Below are 14,820 nucleotides of genomic sequence, written 5' to 3'. Positions count from 1 at the left end.
TTGGCAATAAAAATGTATTTCATTTAAAAAATATTTTGTCTCTCAGGGTGCCTGGGTGGCTCAGTCAGTTCAGTGTCCCACTTCGGCTCAGCTCATGATCTCACAATTTGTGGGTTTGAGCCCCACTTCAGGCTCTGTGCTGACAGCTCGGAGCCTGGAGCCTGCTTCGGATTCTGTGTCTCCCTCTCTCTCCACCCCTCCCCTGCTCACGCTCTTGTCTCTCTCTCAAAAATAAAACCAAAACATAAAAAAAAAATTCTGTCTAGAAGCAAATTGGCTCCTCCTTTGAAGAGATGGGGGGCGGGGGACAACTAGTAAAAAGCTTTCACAAATGGGTTCAAACCTACTTTGTGCTAACATTCAACTGCTTTTTAACAAACATTTATTCTTTTATTTGGCATATATAAGTTCAGTATCCTGTGCAAAATACTGTGCTTGAACAGAGATACAAAGAAATGGTTCCCGTTAAGGCATTGATTGTCCAGATGAAGGAACTACCCCCCCCCCCAAGGATTTACAACCCATCCATCCCACCACCCCTCCCTCCTAATACCCTCAGCCCTCCCCTTGGCTTACTTACCTTCAGTCACCCCTTAGACTCATTTCTTTTGACCCCCACGCTCTTCTGTTGCTCTTGTGTTGCTTTGTAATCCTTGCTCGACGGAACCACTAGAACACCGATTAAATCTCACACTCGTGCTCCTGGCCTGCACCTGTGGCTCACCCTGGCTGGAGAAAGCAAAATGACTTACTTTAAATTCGTGACTGTGAACCTTAAGTGGCCAAGATGTATCCCCCTTCCATCCCCTCTCTTAACTTTCTCTGAAGACGATTTCATACTGTTTCTTATCTCCTCAGATACCCAGGATCTCTTCCCCATCCCTGCTTCGTAACCTCACTGAAAAACTGGAATGAGAGAATTTCTGCAGACTTCCACCTTCTTACCCGCCTCCCTTGCCACGCTCTGCGCCCGGTCCTTAGTCATCGGTGATCAGGCGCGCCGCTGTCTAAAGCCGGTCTTCTGAGTGCCGTGCCCTGTTGCCTAAATCAGAGCCGGGGCCCCAGAAATTCTCCCTTTCTTCCCCCTCTCTGTCATCAGCTTCTCGCTCTGTTCTAACTCATTGTTGTCTGGACCTGCAGGGATTTCTCCCGTATCAAAGCTCACTTGACCTTCCCCCTGCTTTTCCTGCTGTGCCATTTCTCTGCTGTATTTCTATCCAGCAAGACTATTTGAGCAGCCGACTTCTCTCGTGTTGTTTTGTGTAAGCCCACTCCAGTAAGGCTTTTGCCCCGTCACACCTCCAAAACTGTCACCAGTGACCCCCATCTGACTGAATTCCGTCCTTATTTCTTGACCTCTTGCTGCTTGCCTCAACAGTGGCATCTGACCCTGCTGATCGCTCCTTCCGTGACAGTGTTAACTTGTGTTCCAGCTGCTACATCGGCAACTGTTTTTCTGTTTATTTCCCTTTTCTGCCATTCCTCAGTCATCCTCTTTTGTCTCTTCTTGTCTTTGTGTGTTTTCTTCCTTATAATTGTGCCCTTTTATCCTTTGATACCCATTTTAACTTGTTTACATTCTATCTCTATTTTTCCGGCCCTAATTTGAATCACTTTTCTGATAACTGCATTTTTGTAAATTATTTCTCGGAGCCAAATAATTTTGACCTTCTGGAATATAGCTTCCACTTAGGACTGTGGGGACCTCAGGACCACATTACTTCCCACTACAAAAGAGCATTTAATTTTTAAAACGTGAAAAGTAATCCCAATTCCATATTCATTCCATTAATATCCCTTACCACTTCTAGAAAAGTACATGCCTGTAAGTAGCAAATAAATCTTGAACTAAATTCGACCTCCTGGCAACAAAATAGAAGTACAGCAGGAGTTAAAATCCAGATCAAAGGAACTAGTCTACAAAAATGATACTTACAGAATACAGACACAAATGGGGGATTGGGACAGATGTGGCCTGGCTCCCTCACTGGAGCCTCTCAATGCTTTTATGTGTGGGAACTCTTTGTTTAACGTCTTGAGGCACTGTCAAGCTGTTTTCCACAGAGGCTACACCATGTTACATTCTTAGCAGAATTGTATTAGGGTTCTGGTTTCTCCAAATCATCACCAGCATTTGTTATTTTCTGTTGCTAAAAAAATCGTTACTATTAGCTAACTTAGTATCTCATTTTTTTTTTCAATTTTTTTTTTGAAAGGTTTATTCATTTTTCAGAAACAGAGACAGAGGGCATGAGCGGGGAAGGGGCAGGGAGAGGGGGAGACACAGAATCTGAAACAGGCTCCAGGTTCTGAGCTGTCAGCACAGAGTCCGACTCGGGGCCCAAACTCACAGACTGTGAGATTCTGACCTGAGCCGAAGTCGGACGCTTAACCGACTGAGCCACCCAGGTGCCCCTCATTTGGTTTTGATTTGCATGTTTAGAATGACTAGTGATGCATACTTATTGGCTATTTGTATGTCTTTGGGGAAATGTCTGTTTAAGCCCTTTGCTCATTTTTGAATTGTTGTTATTGTTGAGTTGTAGGAATTCTTCATATGTTCTGTATATTAATCCTTTCTCAGATACATGGCTTGCAGATATTTTCTCCCATTCTGTGAACCCACACAATTCGCTTTTCACTCTCTTGATACTGTCTTTTGATATACAAAAGTTTTAAATTTTGATAAAGTCCTTATTCACCCGTTTTTTCTTTGTTGCCCATGCTTTCGGTGGTGTATCCTAGAAAACATCACCAAAGCTGGTGTTGTGAAAATTGCCCTGTGTTTTCTTTTAAGAATTTTATACTTTTAGTTCTTTTTTTTTTAACGTTTATTGATTTGAGAGAGAGCGCGCGGTGGGGGAGGGGTGGGGGGAGGAGGAGGCAGGGAGAGAGGGGGACAGGATCCGAAGCAGGCTGTGCTGACAGCACAGGGCCCCGTGTGGGGCTGGAAACCCACGAACCGTGAGATCATGACCTGAGCTGAAGTCAGATGCTTAACCGAACGAGCTACTCAGGTGCCTCTATACTTGTAGTTCTAATACTTTAGTTTTTAATCCATTTTAATTTTTATAAAAGTATGTACGATAGTCCTTTTTTTATGATTTTTGTCTCTATGAAGAGCCCATCTCCTAATTAGCAGCCGAAATGGGGTTGAGAGTGAGACTAAAGTGAATCTGGTGGGAAATACTCCTGATGTGACTTTCCTTCTACTCTGTCTTCTTTTGTCCCTTTAAGAATTTTTATGTCACTTCAGATTAATTTCTTCCATATTCATATTCCTTCCACCTTCAGAGTATTTTATGTCCTTACTTCTTTTTCTTCTTTTACATTCATGTCATCTGATCCCTACCATACTTTCATTGTGTATGCCAGTGGACTTAGGAATGTTGATAAAAGAGTACAGAGTTGTTCTATTCCTGTGCTTTAAAGTAATTATTCTGGTAATGATAGAAAGGAAAGCAAGACCATCTTGGAAATGCTTTATTGCTATAGTGTGAAAGTTAATGAACTATAAATGAAGATCATTTGACAGGGGTTTACAAGTGAATATCAGCAAACTTGTTTTAGAAGGCTGGGAGGGGACGTTGCTCCATTTTTGTTTTTGTTTTGTTTTGTTTTTGAGTTTGTTTATTTTGAGAGAGTGTGGGTGTGTGCATGGGGGAAGGGCAGGGAGAGAGAGGGAGGGAGGGAGGGAGAGAGACAGACAGACAGACAGACTCCCAAGCAGGCTCCATGCTGTCAGCGCAGAGCCTGCTGAGGGGCTCAAACTCTGGAACCATGAGATAATGACCTGAGCCGAGATCAGGAGTCAGACACCCTACCCCTGTCTTTTTAACCAGGCCTTCCAATTCCCTTCGCATGTTCTTCCTCCTGTGTCCCATTCTTTATTTCTTGATCCCTCATTGTCATCTTTTCCGAACTCTCACTTCCCTAACCCCCTGTCACAGTCCCCCAGCTTATTCAACTTATGTTTATGATGTAAAGCATATTCAAATTAAAAAGTACCATGGCAGTCAAAGGGCTGTGTTACCACTCACGTGAAAAATTCTTATGCAGTATGCAAATGATTTGTATCAGACAGTCATACATGCAGAGAAAATTAAAGTTTAAAAGCAGGGAATGAAGTGAACATAAAAATAGTTTATACTTTAAAAATAAGACTTTTGAGTTGACTCTCGTTTCTCAGTGCGAGTGAAAATAAATAGTTCCTTCATGAAAAAAGATTAGTAACTTGGATATTTTGCACTCAGGTGGGCTTTCTTTCTTTGTATGTCGAACTTAGAATGTTTACTAAGTTGGACTTGTTCCATTCATTATTTTTTTGTAGATTGGCAGTTACGTTTAAGGTAAAAGGTAAATGTGGACCTGTTCATTTGGTGGTTTTGTAGATTGGTAGGTACATTGGTATATTTTTCTAACTGTACATAAATCCTAATCCTCTAATCCTCTAAATGTTAATAAAGTAAATTTTTAAGGTACTTTTAAAAGTCAGTATCTGCGCCACAAAATACAGTAAGTGCCACAGTTGTTAACCATTTGTAGTGATCTCTATAAGCCTGATAGAGTATTCTGTGATGTGTTCTTAACATTACATATTCCCTCTGCCTAAAGACCTATACCTTTTTTCATTTTACAGACTTAAACTCTTTAGGAAAACCAATATATATAATTTCTATGCCATGCACTTAGGCTGTTTGTGTCAAAGATTAAATATGATTATGCTATAATATTCAAGTTATTGTCATTCTGTTCTTTATTATGATGAACACCATTCCTGTGTCTTTGATGTGGATTTAACATGAAGTGTTACATGATGTGGAAATATGAAATGTTAATAGCATGCTTAGAATTTTATTTTTTCAATAAGATAATGCTTTTATTTTTGTTTTGTCATATCTTAAAGTACATGACAGAAAGCATTAAATTGTGTTCAGTGAGTCTTTCATAAATTTTGATTTATATATTCTCTCAGATTAAAAATATGTGTGTAAATTCAGATTATTATAGAAAATTCATAAAGTAGGTAAATATCGATACAGTGGCTTATAAAGTTCATGATCAATAACTATTGCTGTTTTTCATATGATTTGGTCTTTTTTCCTATTACAGTGTCATACTTACTTTTTTCTGTAATTTTTTTTACTCTAACCATTAAGAGGGAAAATTTTCTTTCCTTGCTAAGATTGCCTGAATTTCCACTTTAGATGTAAGGTTTTTGAGACCTGAGTTTGTTGTATGACATGGATTACCTTTTTGTATAAAGATAGGCAAGATATAAAATGCATATTAATCAGCAGTTATTAAATGAGTCTATTCATTACAGAAAACAAAATACAGATGACTTTAATATTTTACCTAAATTAATGGTCGGGTCTTAGATTTTCTCTTTTTTATAATCTGTATACATATAGTGAGCTTTTAAATATTATGGCAGTTTGGTTTTGCTTGTGAAATTATTTTTAAAATATCTTTATTATGCATGTAATTATTTTTTTTAATCTCTAAGGTTATGTCTTTTGGGGTACATGTTAATACACACTGATAATATTTCTTTGAAAGTGGTTTGGTTGGGGTTAAGAAGAACCCAAATCTAAATTGCTGTGGGCAACGAGTAACCATTTTGGTTTTCTTACATCTGGTTGATTAATGTTCTTTTCCATTTTTATTGCTAAGTGATTTCTTAGATGATTTGCCAACACATCCAAACAAAAATCAGAAAGCTGTGTTTCTCTGGTGAGAGCAAGTATGTTATGGTCTCTGAATGGTTCCTTCTAGCTTTGTGTGAATATTTTAATTCAACACATTTAAAAAATTCAAATACCTATGTGGCTTCTTTCAGAAGGTTTGTATTGGTACTTTTGTCATTACCGCTTAGGGTCGTGTTCTCTGTTTCGCTGTCAGCTCCTTGTGGGAAGAAGCTGTACTACACCATTCCCGAATGCCCAGTGCGTAGCTCCCCAGGAAGTCTTTATCAAACGAATAAGTCCCCGAGCATACTTTCAGTCTTGGCGGTTCATCTTACTTTCTGCTTCTGGGGTCACCTGGTCCAACTCCATCATTTTGTACAGAGCAGGGAGCAGACCTTTATAAGTTAAAGGAGTTGCTCGTGCATCTCTCCTTTCATGTTCGTTCCATTAGTTGAATATTCGATGGTCTCAATAGAAATATCCTCAGGTACGCCATGCGTGTGTTTTGAAAATATTTTCCTTAATACTCTAGTTAAATACGAGATGAGATACCTGTGTAGGTTCCATACATTAATTACAGTGATTTATTGATAATTGAAAAAGTATGCTCTAATTACTGACAGACTTTATTTTCTAATTCAGTATTTTTTTAATTCAACATTTTAATATTTGTTTCAGTATTTGTTTTTCTTAGTTTCTCAGTATTTGCTTTTAAAGGGAAGAATTCAGTAATCCTCTTTTCTTTGTGCCATGCCAAACTCTATTTCCTTCTGTCACAGAGAGCTCCATTACTATCTTGTGATCCTAATTTGTAAAGGTAATGTCTAATTAAAGGCAGCACAGTTTATATCAATAATGCAGACCATTGGTTTTCTTGACATTCTCTTACGACTCTGTTGTTTGGATCAAAGGTGTAAGTCATTTTGTTCGTAGGCCCAACGCTTCGCCTTCTTTCTCTCCTGGTTCTCAAACTACATTGTTACTAAATGTGGTAGCCGACGGCTACAGTCCTACCAGCCTTGAGAAGTCTAGGTATTTAATGATAGAAAGTGGTTTCTCTGAAGACCTGTTACCCTAGATATCTGTTAAGTAGTGTTCTTCCTACTAGTGGAGAGACCCCATCAAAATACGTGCTCTTGATTCCTTCTGTGCTACTTAGAGCACACGTGGAGTCTCTTTTTAATAGACTGTATTAAAAGTCAAAGTTTACATAGAATAAACAGCATCAACTTCTTGTAGTTCTGAACTAAATGCTCTTCATTCAAGTCTTTATTCTTGGTATTTGATAGGGAATCAGAATCTTGACCCACTAATATTACCTCTTTATTTAAATTAACTGATACGCGGGGCACCTGGGTAGCTTCGTTGGTTAAGCATCTGACTTGGGCTCAAGTCATGGTCTTGCCATTAGTGAGCTTGAGCCCCGCATCAGGCTCTGTGCTGACAGCTCAGACCCTGGAGCCTGCTTCAGATTCTGTGTCTCCCTCCCTCTCTGCTTCTCCTCTGCTCATGCTCTGTCTCTCTCAAGAATAAATAAACATTAAAAAAAAAAAAAAACTAAGAAAAAAATAAATAAAAATAAATTAACTGGCACTAGTTAAAATAAAAATTGAGTTGGCCTCTTCCTTACATAAGTTAGTGTCTGTCTGTAGGAAGTGTTGTGGGTTTTTTTTTTTGTTGTTGTTTTTTTTTTTTTTTTTTCCGGCACCAGTTTTTGTTTTTTCTCCCACGTGACTTTATGTGTCTCTCCTTCCTGTTCTTTGAAAGTCCTCTGTATAGGAAATGGAACACTTGGATGATACTCTGAGTGATTATGTAAAGGGAAGGAACATTTCTTACTTTTAAAATACAATGATCAGTTTATTCGCTGATATTTTTTTCCCTTGTACGATTAATCAAGCAACTAAAGTGCTATTTAGAGCGTCATGAAGTTTTGAAGGATTGGTCTGGGTTAATGTTTATGCCTGCAGTCTCAGCTTCCATTTGGTATGGGCTTTGGAATTTGAAAGCACTCCCTTAACCAAAATCCCCTAATGCGGCTTTTCCTAATGCTGGTCTGTTACTCTTCTCTGTGCTTTCTCTGAATGGGACCTGGTGTGCCCTCAATCATTATGCTGGTATTGACCAGAATGTTTTAAGAGGCTGTCCCTTTCCCATTTTTCTCTAACTCCCTACCGAGTGCTTTTCTTGCAAGCCTATTGTTTGCAAAGTCCCATTTTCTTCCATGGTCAGAGTTTTCTGAATCTGTGAAATAAATTCGTTGGTTTTTAAGGCACGATCTAGTTCCAGAGGCTATTAATTATAATAGCAATAATAATATTGTGTCACTACATTTTATAAAAATGGAGAATAAATCTGGTGCAGGAAAGAAAAAAAGTCTACAAGAATAGTCTCAGAATGGGGGGAATGCCTGAGCAGACAAAAAGCACTGAGAAAGTAGAACAGAAAGAGGCAAATAATGGAGAAATGATATTAGCTAATACTTATAGGACTATAAGTTACCATGGAATTACTTCAATAGGAAGTGTATCTAAAGAATTTTCCAAAGCATCTCCCAAAGCCATACAGAATATTCATTATCTTAAGACGAAATTGTCATCCAAAATAGTGAGACCATAGTGTTTAATTACTGCGGTTCAGATATTTTAGAAGTGTGTGTAGATTGTTTCATCTAATTCCAGAATTTTCTTTTTTTGTTTTCTGCTTGGTCCAACAGTCTTTCCCCATCCAAACTTGCTACTTTAAGTTCTTCTGATAGCCAGTCTTCTTATAGCATCCTCACTTTGTAATTGGGTGGAGGAGAAAATGATTTACCAGATAGCATCTGTAAACTGAGCTTACGCAGTGGGCATCAGCCTGTACCAAGGGGGTAGCCATTATTTTATTTATGTATATGTTTCTCCTACCCTGTTCCTAAGAGAATTTAAGTAACATCCATTATCTCTGAGTCATAAAGAAGTCTTCCTCTATCACAGTGAACATTTCAACTATGGAGACAATAACTTTTTTTTTTGCTTGTTTAATGTATTTGGTGCTCCATGTAATGTATGCAAATATACAATATCTCATGGTGGTGATCCTAAGTTGAAAGCTACTGTTTTGCTCTAATTTGAAATATAATTCATGTCAAAAACCCAAGTTGAATAGAGTAGTGTTTTTACTGGTGGTAAAAAATGTCTGATACTGTACAACTAACTACATAACAGATGTCTTCAATTAAGAAAGCTAAAAACTGCGATATCTTTGTTTAGCTCATGTGGTATTATGTAGAACCATCATGAACTACCTTTAGTTATCTCATAAGAAGACAGGAAGCTTGTTTTGTTTTCTTTTAAACAAAGTCCACAGCAATGACTTCCATAACTATATCCAAATCAGAGCAACTTCTGGGAATTTATATTCAACTTTGCTGAGGGCAGAGGTATTTTCTGTTCATTTTCCACCTTCAGTCCAATTTTGGTAGGAACTAAATTGCTTTCATCTCAAGCATAATGCAGTTTTCAGTATTTACAGTATTTACAGTAAAAGTACTGTAAATATTTAGGTAGGTGCTACTGTGCCAGTATAAATACCAAGAGGAGTGTGTTAAGTAGAATAATAATATTTGTTTAAAAAATTTTCAAAGTACTTATCATATATTTGATTCTCAAAAACTATATGATATGCAGCTTACTTAATTTTTTTAATACAGTCTTATTTGGTACAGATTACACGAGGTCTGATGTTGAGAGTGGCTTGGCAAGGGCCACATAACTAGCCAGCAGGGATTATGTAAAGACTTTTCTAGAACTCATTGTGTTCTTCCTTATTCTCTGTAATTATTATGGCCCTCAACAGCTTCCAGCAGATACAGACATAATCCCTTGCGTGGGATTGTACCCTCAGCTGCACCAGCCAGTGTCACTTTGCCTGGGAGTGGCTGTAGGCATACTTTCCAGGCCTACTTTAGAGCAAGCATATAATTTATTCGTCAGATAATGACCCAAGTCATTTACTTCCTGACTTAGGGCCTCTATTACTTCATTTAGTGCCTCTAATAATGAGGACATTTTAATTTAAAAGCTCATTTTCAGTTTAGGTTCTGGAGTTAAAAAAGTCAGTGAGTTTTCCATTTTCTATTTCTTCTTTTTAAACATAAAAAGAAGTTAATTTGTTTTTAATATTTCTTCTTTCTAGCGGAGTTTTTACAAAAATAAACTGCCGTTCTTTTTTGTCTTAAAGAAATAGCTTTATTGCAGTCAGTAGTAAGTTGCACCCTGTGAAACTAACACAGGCTGTCAACATTGAGTGGACAGGCCATCGGTGCTGTTGACTCTTAGCTGCCTGTCCATGTAGGAAGCATCTCAGAATACTGAAAAACTTGGCCAAGTAATACTTTCCTAGTGTCTCATGAGAAGGTTTTTTTTTTTGTTTTTTTGTTTTTTTGTAGGTGATTTTGCATTGTCCGGAAGTTATAATATTATGCTCTTCTATCACATGATGCCATTTAAAACTAGAGCATATTACTTAGCTTCCTGATGTGTCTAGAAAAAAACCCCAAAACAAACCTGTCTACTGGCTGCTTAAAAACAAAACAAAAAGACAGAAAATATTGTGGTTTCTTTACAGACAAGTTTGGTTTCTCTTTGGTGTAGCAGACTCAGGAGTGCCAGTTTAGACCTCAGGAGGTCTTTCTGGTCTTGGCTCAGCCAGAAGCTGACATTCTGTCCTTGGGCAAATCACTTGATCTCTCTTTTGGGGCCTTGGTAGCTTTATTCATTGAACCAGGAAGTTGAGCTAAATGGTCTCCAAGGTCCTTCCCTGTTTTAAAATGTTACGATTCTATTTATGAATTTTTCTTTAATATGGCATAGTTCTGTGATGTTTTGCATATTTATATTAATTTCCTTTCATTTTAGATATGATGAGTGGATTAAAGCAGATAAAATAGTAAGACCTGCTGATAAAAATGTGCCAAAGATAAAACATCGGAAGAAAATAAAGGTAAGTGCTTACTTTGCTAAAAGAACTTTTTTTCCTACATGATAGGTGTTAATTGCAGAAATTTTCCTCCAAAATGATGCCATCAGTGTTAGTAGAAATGAAAATACTCTCTTAAAACAGCGAATTTATCAAGTGCTAGATTTGGGTACAATCGATATTGTCACCTTATGGGAAGGTATTTTGGAAATGATACTTTGGAAAAGGCATTTGGAAAAATGATCTCTGAGGCTTTTGTAGTTCCGACATCATGTAAGGCTACCCAGCCAGATTTCACTTATTTCAATCCCTTTTTGCCCCTCTCATCTCCAGCTAGGAGCCATAAAATAGTATGGCTGGGAGCCTGGCTTAGTGTGAGGGCTGTAAACTATTCAGAGGAAGAAAAGAAGGTATCTGAAGGCAGACGAGAGCCGATCTGTACCTTCTCTTTTTCTCTTCATCTTTGGCTGACTGTATTAGCAGTAGCTTAGGACGTGTTCATAGGACTCTGTGAGCCATACTGTAGATGAACCATGGGGACTCTATTAATGAACTTGTATGGAAATTACTGTTACTCTTATGTATGATAGATTTACTCTTATATATTCTAAGACTAAATCTTTTAAGTGTTTTATTAGAAAGTTGACCATTCATTAGGTAACATATAGTTGAGGTGCTTAGTAGTTCTTCTGAAATTCAGTCTTCATATTCACAGCGAAGAACTGTTACTTTCCTGCTACTGGCCCCAAATAGTGCAAGCTTTCCCCCAACATAGTTACTCTTTTCTCACTGTAAAATTGGGTCTGGTTCTCAAGTTTTGATATGGCAACCCAGTAGCTGCAACTGAGGGTGCTGATCCAGGGACCACCCTTGGAGAACCATTACCCCAAAGCATCTATAATATGCAATGAATTATCTTCCGTGCATCCAGAATGGTGATAGTCATGTACTGTATTTGGGAGAAGTGTGAAAATAGCCACAGATTCTATAGTCAGACCTGTATAACAGGATTTCAGAGTTGTCTGCTACACCATCATGCTCTACATCGTCCTTCAGGAAGCTTGTCTAAATGTGATTTTTTTTCTATAAATTATTTTAAGACCAGATTTAAAAAATAGTTTCCAGGAAATATTTTAGTTAGCCTCTGCTCCTCTTATTTGTAAACAGTCAATTGGAGAAAATTTCTCATTTTTTCCAGAAATGTTATTTTATCAATGAACAGGTAGGTTTCTTCCAAGTTAACTTCACAACAGATCATTTGTAGAGTTATTATTCCCAGTTGTCAACTAAATGAAGATGTTAGGAATTTTGTCGCTCCCAGCCCACATTTTATATTGAAAATGTTACAAGTTTTAAAACTACCGGGTTGAAAATTTTTTTATGAATATTTGAGCCTGTTGTGATTTAATTTTGAAGAATTTGTAACACCAGTTATTAGCAGTATGAGGTTTTAGTCTGAATTGTTCATAGGATCTCTGGTTTACTTCCACAATTAAAATGTAAATATTAGACAAAAACTTTTTGCTCATCCTGCAGTACCTTTGGGAAAAAAAAAAAACACCTCTGGCTGTTTAGAGGAGCTTCTTATATTCTTTCTTTTCATATTATTTAATATGTGATACAACTTTGAGTTTAAAATGAGTATTAGCATTGTTACAGTAAATACTTCATGATAAACTATGGCTAACATGGCATACTGTTTTTCTTAACCTAGAATAAATTAGACAAAGAAAAAGACAGAGATGAAAAATACTCTCCTAAAAACTGTAAACTTCGGCGCTTGTCAAAACCACCTTTTCAGACAAATCCATCTCCTGAAATGGTATCTAAACTGGATCTTACTGATGCCAAAAACTCTGATACAGCTCACATTAAATCCATAGAAATTACTTCTATCCTCAATGGACTTCAAGGTAAACCTAACAAATACCCTGTTGCTTGCAACTCTGTGTTTTGTTACGAATCAAATTCTGTAAAGGCAATGTACCGTTTTTTAATTGGACCAGAATTTTGTTGCCTGTTATTACTTGAAATAAAATCAGCCATTGATTGAGGCTTGGAAGTACTTCTGTTATTAGTAGATCTAAAGGCATCCTTAAATTTTAGTTACAATTTATTATTTACCCTATAGTACTGTGTTTTTTTTCTCAGGTATTGTCCTTTCTGTTGCCACATAAAACATGGTTTGTGTTAGGTAATTTTAGACTATAAAATTACACTGAATTTTTTGTTAAGAATACCAAATTTTGTTTATCTTGATTGCATCTATTATGATCCTCTTTTATGATAGCATTATTGCCTATTAATATTTGAGGCAGAATGACCTATAACTAAATAATACAATATGAATGTTGGTGTGTCTACCATAGTGGTGAACAAATAACATTTATTTAAAAGAATTTTGCATTTCTGCCCCAGAAGTAATTAATATCCTGATTTTAGTGTGATCATTCCTTAACTTTTCTTTTGAATAAACATATATGTATATATTAAACATAAATACATATTTCCAAACAGCAGATGAATTTTTAAAACACGGAGTAGCCAGCACAAGCCTTGCTGTGAAGGCTCCCTGAGAATGTTACGTGAACGGAGTCTGTAGGTCATATTCTGGTTTCATATTCAGCTGCTCCGAGAATTCCCAGAAGCATCTCTCAGGGAATTCGGTAGGGCAGGGTCAGAAGGGAGTTCTGGGAAACATCGGGGCTCACCACAGCCAGGATGAACAGGAGCGTGGCGGTAGTGAGCCGCTCTGTGTTTTCTGATTCTAGGCTTTACCAAACGAACTTCTAGCTTTCAGGTGCAGGTCAGAGCAAAACATTTCTCCTGGGTACAATGATGTAGTCCACTGATCCCAATAACACCTTACAAGACATAGAGGGGAGAGCTGGAGTTTTATCAACACATTGTTCAAACAAGCTAAATCTATTTAAACGCGTTCGGACAGTGTGGTGGCAGCAGGCATCTTAGTGATGGTGCTCCTTGCTATTTCTTTGGAAAGGACACTGTGTAGGACTGGTTTCCTTCTGCATCTGGTACACAGATAGCTTCCTGGGGAGATCCTATTCTAGGGATCACTCTTCAGAGGAGCCCTTGGAATTCCTTTGTTCTGGCATCTCATGTCTGTTTTACCCTCGGCATACTCATTGTGGTGGAGCATATTCTCTAGTAACTTTTTAAGAACAAGTGAGTGAGAAGGAAAGCAAATTTTTAGAGACTGTGTGCATCTGAGAATATCTTTATTCTGTGCATGGTTTAGCTGAGTTGAATGGTTTTCCTTCAGTATTTTATTAGCATTGTTCAGTTGTCTTTTTTTTTGTTTGTTTGTTTATTTATTTTCAGAAAGAGAGAGAGAGAGTGTGTGAGCAGGGGAGGGGGCCGAGAGAAGGGGAGAGAGAATCCCAAGCAGGCTCTGCACTGTCAGCGCACAGCCCAACGTGCGGCTTGAACTCACAAACTGTGAGATCATGATCTGAGCCAAATCAGGAGTCAGATGCTAAACTGACTGAACCACCCAGGTGCCCCTCACCTGTCTTTTCTGATGTTGTTTCTGGTCGAAGTTCAGAGCTCTTACAATTCCTGATTCTTTCTGTGTGACTTGTTTTTTATCACTTAGGTTTTTTGTGGGGTTTTTTGTTCTTTGTTTTGGGTTTTTTTTTTTTTTTTTTTTTTTTTGGCTTTTGCTTCTCTTTGGAATCTGGAATCTTTGTTTCTAATGTCCTAAAATTTCACGGTGATTATGCCTTGTGTGGATATATTTTCATCCACTGTCTTGAGTACTTGCTAGGCTCTTTTCATTCTAGAAACTTGAGCCTTTTTGTTCCAGGTGCTTTTCTTGAATTATTTTGTTGATTATTTCTTCCTTTGCATTTTACTGTTCTCTCTTGTTTTTTGTTTTGGATTTTTTTGACTTACCATTATATCAGTATTGCATTTTCTGTAGTATATTTTAATATGTTTATCGTTTTGGGGATGAGGTTATTCATTCTTTGGTCTTTTTTCTCTGATTTCTTGGAAATTTTCTCAACTTTGTCTTCTGATCCTTTCGTTTATTATTTAAAAAATATTTATTTTGGGAAGAGCACAAGTGGCAAAGGGGCAGAGAGAGGGAGACAGAGGATCCAAAGCAGGCTGTATGCTAACAGGCTGGCAGAAGCGAGCCCGACGTGGG

The 14,820-nt window shown here is 37.6% G+C and overlaps 1 protein-coding gene across 6 annotated transcripts in view; it reads left to right on the top strand.

Moving 5' to 3' along the window:
- The window catches only part of ARID4B (AT-rich interaction domain 4B), a 149,505-nt gene that overhangs the window by 113,701 nt on the left and 20,984 nt on the right, over nucleotides 1–14,820 (top strand). For all 6 annotated transcript variants that reach the window (XM_027046921.2, XM_027046918.2, XM_053207213.1 and 3 more), the window contains 2 exons: nucleotides 10,589–10,673; nucleotides 12,364–12,562. In XM_027046921.2, the coding sequence (XP_026902722.1) occupies nucleotides 10,589–10,673; nucleotides 12,364–12,562 (284 nt within the window). The remainder of the gene's footprint in view (nucleotides 1–10,588; nucleotides 10,674–12,363; nucleotides 12,563–14,820) is intronic.

The sequence above is a fragment of the Acinonyx jubatus genome, chromosome D2 (genome assembly GCF_027475565.1).
Source record: "Acinonyx jubatus isolate Ajub_Pintada_27869175 chromosome D2, VMU_Ajub_asm_v1.0, whole genome shotgun sequence".
Classification (NCBI taxonomy): Eukaryota; Metazoa; Chordata; class Mammalia; order Carnivora; family Felidae; genus Acinonyx; species Acinonyx jubatus.
This window is presented reverse-complemented; position numbering and strand designations above follow the sequence as displayed.